Below are 5,556 nucleotides of genomic sequence, written 5' to 3'. Positions count from 1 at the left end.
CCACCTCCCCCACCGCCTCCCACAGCAGCTCTGCAGGCCCCGGCTGTGCCACCTCCGCCAGCTCCTCTCCAGATCGCTCCTGGAGTCCTACATCCAGCTCCACCTCCAATTGCTCCTCCCCTAGCACAGCCCTCTCCTCCTGTCACTAGAGCTGCCCAAGTGTGTGAAGCTGTACCTGTTCACCCAGTTCCTCCACAAGCCGAAGTACAGGGACTTCCTCCACCACCCCCACCTCCTCCCTTGCCTCCTCCTGGCATTCGACCCTCCTCTCCTGTCACGGTTGCAGCCCTTTCTCATCCTCCTCCTGTTCTGCACCCTCCTCCCACAACCATTGTCCCTGGCCCTCACGCCCCACTGATGCCTCCATCTCCACCATCCCAAGTGGTTCCTGCTCCTGAACCCAAACGCCATCCTTCAACTCTTCCTGTAATCAGTGATGCTAGAAGCGTTCTGCTGGAAGCAATACGGAAAGGTAATGTTTGGCTATTAAAGGGCACAAAGAAACTTGCTAAATACACATTAGCTTTGAGAGATGGAATATTTCACGTGTATAAGAAGTTAGTTTAGAGGGATGCATCTTAAGTCTGTTTCTGCTTTCTATTCTGTACAGTATATGCATTGCCAAGTAGACAGATTTATTTTTTAATTTTAATTGCACTTATCAGATGTTTAGTTTGGATGGCAAAACTGGTTCTCTGTGGAAGTTAGATTTTTTTTAAAAAGTAACACGTGCTTATGGATGATCTGTAGAGATTACCTCTTCATTTCTGTTTACCTGAAAATGTAGCTATTTCTAATAACCTACAGATAGTGTAGAAGACAAAAACATTGGTTTGCGCAGACTGTTAGATAAAAGCAGAACAGCTCAACTGGCATTGGAATTTTGATTATTATTATCAGTGTATTACAACAACATATAAATGACATTCAGGAATCACTGCTTAAGACTTAAAGCTGTTAAGTATCTAATCTTGATAAGTCTCAACGCAGTGGTGGAGCAGCCTTTACACTGTGAGATGCCCCGCTGGCAGAGCACAAGTGAATGGCAGAGGTGCAGGGCAGTGTTGTCCTGATGATCTAGCGAGGAGCTGGGTGTACATTTCTGCCTACAGCCAGAAACATCCCTACTGCACTGTGAGTGCTGCTGTTTGACTGTGGTATCTTTGAATAGTTAATCCTTCTCAAATGTTTTGAGTACTACATTCTTCAGTTTTTCCCCTGCACCTACAACACAGTACAGAATCCATATGGTACTGTAATATCAGTAGATAAGCTACTAATTCAGAGTATTTTTAAAGCATGAATTGGTAACATCATTGAATCTAAATAAATATCAATAGCAGTTGAGTACAACAGTTGTGCATGGACATTAGAGAACATCAGCAAAAAAACTAATAAAGGAGAGCCTGCTGGTATAATTCAGGTGGTTCCTGAAAAGGCCTTTGACCAAGTTTTGCTCAAGAAACAAGAGCTCAAGTTACCACAGCTTAAATTCCACCTGAGGACCTGTGCTTGTGTTGCCTGTCAGTTGACAACAGAGAGTATTAAGTACAGGGTGCAGGTCATATTTAGACTTTCAGTTTGTGGTGTCGTGAGTATAAAACCAAAATATATAATCTCTGCCATGTTTTTAACTAAGTTACTGGATGTAACTTTCTCATATTATCGGTATGTGTTACTTCTGCTTTGTGTTTGATCTTTTAAGTAATACTTTATCCCAAAACAGATCACTGCATGATCAGAACTAAGTTACAAGAAATCCTGTCTTGTTCAGATACTCAAATAGCTAAACCTTTTAATTGAGACCATGGAGAGAGAGTATAGAAATCATTTGGAAGTGCAGATAGTAAAATGGCTTAATCACTGACAGTGGCACTAAAAACGTGGGTGTGTTTTTAATGGGAAATCAGAAGCAGGATATCATAGTAGAAAGACAAATTATCTGGTCTGCCATTGCAATTTGGACATTCCTCTCTTAAAAACCTGACAGGGAACTTCTCTCTGAGGAGGGCGATGTCCTCAGCCTTCATTTTTGCTTGCAAAGCATTTTGTGAATCATGAGCGAAATACTTTATATAGTGGCAAAGGAGGAAAGTAACAGTTTGTGATTTGGTGTTCTCTAGGTATTCAGCTACGCAAAGTTGAAGAGCAACGTGAACAAGAGGCTAAGCATGAGCGCATTGAGAATGATGTTGCTACTATACTTTCTCGTCGCATTGCTGTGGAATACAGTGATTCAGAAGATGACTCAGAATTTGATGAAGTGGATTGGTTAGAGTAAAATCATTACATTGCTGTACACTGCAAAACCGAATGCTAATGTCCATTGTGGTGCTTGTTCTTTGGAAGTTTGATGGTCATTTCTAGTGTTTTTTGTATTCTTTTCTTTACATAATTAATCCATGTTTTTCTACTTTTCAGTTTACAAAAAGCTCCTAGTGCATCTTTGACACTAAATGTTTTACAGTGGCTTTTCTTACACATCTTTTTTGAAAGAACATACTTTGTTCCAATAGACCACTAAGTATTAAGCATGGGCAGCTGTTGGTAGAGTAGCAGTTCATATTTTTTGGCATATCTTAACTGTGCACTTTGTGAATTTTAAGTTAATGAAGGCAACTGAGGTTGACATTCCAAGGGCAGCTGTATGTACTAATGAGCCTTATTCCCGTTCTGATAATGTTTTAAAACATTAAACCTAGTTATCAAGATACCACTGCCTCAATGACATCTGTACACTACAGGTACATATAGTTAGCAGCACTGAACACACTGAAAGGAAAATGGATCTTTGGCCGTTTTTATTATTGTTTTATTGTTGTTTTTAAATAATTATGGCCTTATTTGAATGTTTAGAGATTCCCTTTCCCTTCTTCCCTCCCAGGTACATATTGTGTGGTACTATTTTTGCCTGCATAATTAAAGGTTAATTTTTTTTCCCCTGTGAAATCTTTTGACTTAAACATGCTGTGTAACTTATGTAACTGTTAAAATAACAGTTTGATTTAATAAATGGTTCATTTTAAATGTTCCTGGTTGTTGCTTTTTCTGAAGCTTGCTTTTCACTGGTATACCTGAGGGATCCTTGGATTTCAAAGATTTGATCTGTGGTCTACAAAGGAACAATAAATATTCTGCACTTGATCCAAGAACCCAAATTAAACAAGGAAACATGTATCATCAAATGATATCTGTATGCATATCTTCAAAAAAATGCTGAAAAGATTTACCGTCACTGTATCTTGAGAAGGGGAGATGCAGCAGTGAAAATCATGGCTAATGAAAGATGACAAAGAACATGGGTGGTATTGCAAAGTCGTTTTTTAAGTGCTAACTAGCAGCGTACTGCACATGGTGCAGGGCTTTTGTGTTTCCCTCTCTGGAATAACTCCTTCAGGTCTGAGCACGTAGTCAGAAGCCCATTGAGAAGGGAAGTGTGAGAGAGTGCAAGAGTGCTCTTACCTTGCGCACTTGTCCCTGGCAGGTGGAATTGTATAGCAGAGGAAACAAGTGCTGAAAGTCAGAACGAGATTTCTGAAGGTGGAATATGCAGAGTTCTGCAGGCTGCAGAACAATTTGTAGAAGTGTGTGGTTATTAACCTGCTCTGGGGCAAAACTCCACAGGTACAGACTGAAATAGGAATATACCGTACAGCAGCCCTTCCAGCTCTACTGTCACCACCTTAGCCGCCACTATAATTTTGTATATGGCCTGCTATATTCGAGACTTCTTTCACTGCAACAGAAATGCCTTTGTTGTGTTTGTGAGAGAAAAATCATTGTCACAATTTGTGAAATCTGCATCTTTATAACTAAGGATGGAGTTCTCTATATGCTGTTCTCTTTGATAGCTGTCTTCACAGTAACACCATCTGGTTTTTTCTGCCATTCTCCGTTAACTTTCATTGTGCGTGTCCTTAATAGCTCATCATAAAGTTAAAGAAAAGATGTCAGAAGCACCACTGCATGAATATTTGGTAGTGTTTAATCTGGGTGTTTCCTTGGATGTCAGTAATCCTAAATTGCCAAATCTGGCCCAATAACTAAATGTGAGAGATCTCATTTACACAGCTGAAAAGGATTGATAGCTTCAAGCGAGAGTGCAGTATACACACCTGCAGCTGTGCCTTAAGCAGGGGGCCAGATCTACCCTTAGGCAGCTTAAAGAAGAGCTTGTGCCAAAATTCCCTGTGTAGGTAGTTTTGGCATTCACAAAATTATTTTTCAGCTCATGTTTATACTTGTCCCTTGCTGATGTCTCCAAACTGATTGTTCTGGTGGATTTTATAGACAGCAGCCTACATTGTCACTTAAACAGAGCAGCAGCGTGTCTGTGCCCAGGCTGCAGCTGCCCAGAGCAGAGGATCTCCTCCTCACCTGCACTGTAGGTGTTCTCTGAGTGCATCCAGGTGCTGTGAACTGGGTATAACTTGCCTAAAGCAAGGAGACAATTTCACAAAAAAAAAAAAAAGAGAAAGAAAAAAGAAAGAAGGGAAATGAAAGAAAAAAGGCTCTTATGTGACTGCAGCTATCACATACTGGACTTGAAGGTATAAAAGAAATCCTTATTGACAAATGGTTGTTATTGACCTGCTTCGCTGTCCTGGTGATTAATAATATCCCTTCTAAACCAGTACCCGGGGCAGACAAAGCACTCATTTAATATGACACAGTTGCACAAAGTAATGAACCTTGTCTGAGAAGAGTCAAGAGTTAAATCCAGTTAACATTTCAAAGGCAGGATTCTTGGCCTTCTGCCATCGCTACAGCTTCCTACCATAGCAACTGGTCTCCGGATAGCGATGGCGTGATTCACTAGTAGCGAGAGGCGGTTGTTGAATTTGAATATTTGCATTTATAGATCTACTCCAAGGAATGCATTTGCAATCGTGGTGATTTGTGTCCCTCTTCCTGGGGTCTCCAACTGCCCTTCTTGTTTGGTGGAATGCTGCTCAGAGGGCTCTTTGTGCCAGTGATTAGATCTGTAATAGATTATTGATTGCTTTGTCTTGTGAGGTACTAAATCAAGTCTTCTGTATTGAACTGTTTATAGATTCTGTTGTTTACTTCTGTAGGTTTACAGCAGCTAGTTAAACTCGAAGGCTCGAAGTCTGCCACAGAAGTAATGTGTCAGTAATGGTCAATGTAAGTGAAGAGAAACTTCACACCTTTCTTGAACTGTAATCTGGGACAGTTAAAAATCATCTACCTCAGCTACTGCAAAAAGGGGGAAAAGGAACAAAATGAAAAGTGTAGAAAGAAGAAACAAAAGGTATTCAGTGGCAGAACCAGGGCAGAAGACTAGGGAGGGGTAAAATTGGTCACTCAGGGTTTTTATCAAAAGATAAAGTAATAACAATGATGCAGCCAGCATGGACAGACCAAAATAAATAGGTAAATGGAAGAGAACAAGTACTGAAGAAACAGAAATGACAGAGACATAATTCTGGTACTTTTTTTAGTGTTACGTTGTAAACAGCAGCCATTAAATAGATACCATTAAAGTGAATACTAGACATCATTAAGGGATTATATAATCTCTCATTAAATTGGGAT

General features: G+C 40.3%; 1 protein-coding gene across 1 annotated transcript; it reads left to right on the top strand.

Moving 5' to 3' along the window:
- Positions 1 to 187: 187 nt before the first annotated feature.
- Positions 188 to 3,031, top strand: LOC104541042 (wiskott-Aldrich syndrome protein family member 1-like; the record flags this gene model as incomplete). The annotated part of the gene is made up of 3 exons (XM_010185003.1): positions 188 to 255; positions 316 to 472; positions 2,124 to 3,031. Coding segments are annotated over 3 exons (383 nt in total), but the record flags the coding sequence as incomplete, so codon positions are not given.
- Between the last annotated feature and the right edge of the window lie 2,525 nt (positions 3,032 to 5,556).

The sequence above is a fragment of the Mesitornis unicolor genome, unplaced genomic scaffold, assembly GCF_000695765.1.
Source record: "Mesitornis unicolor isolate BGI_N332 unplaced genomic scaffold, ASM69576v1 scaffold3385, whole genome shotgun sequence".
NCBI lineage: Eukaryota > Metazoa > Chordata > Aves > Mesitornithiformes > Mesitornithidae > Mesitornis > Mesitornis unicolor.
The sequence above is the reverse complement of the archived record's forward strand: the minus strand, read 5'-3'. Positions and strand labels throughout refer to the sequence as shown.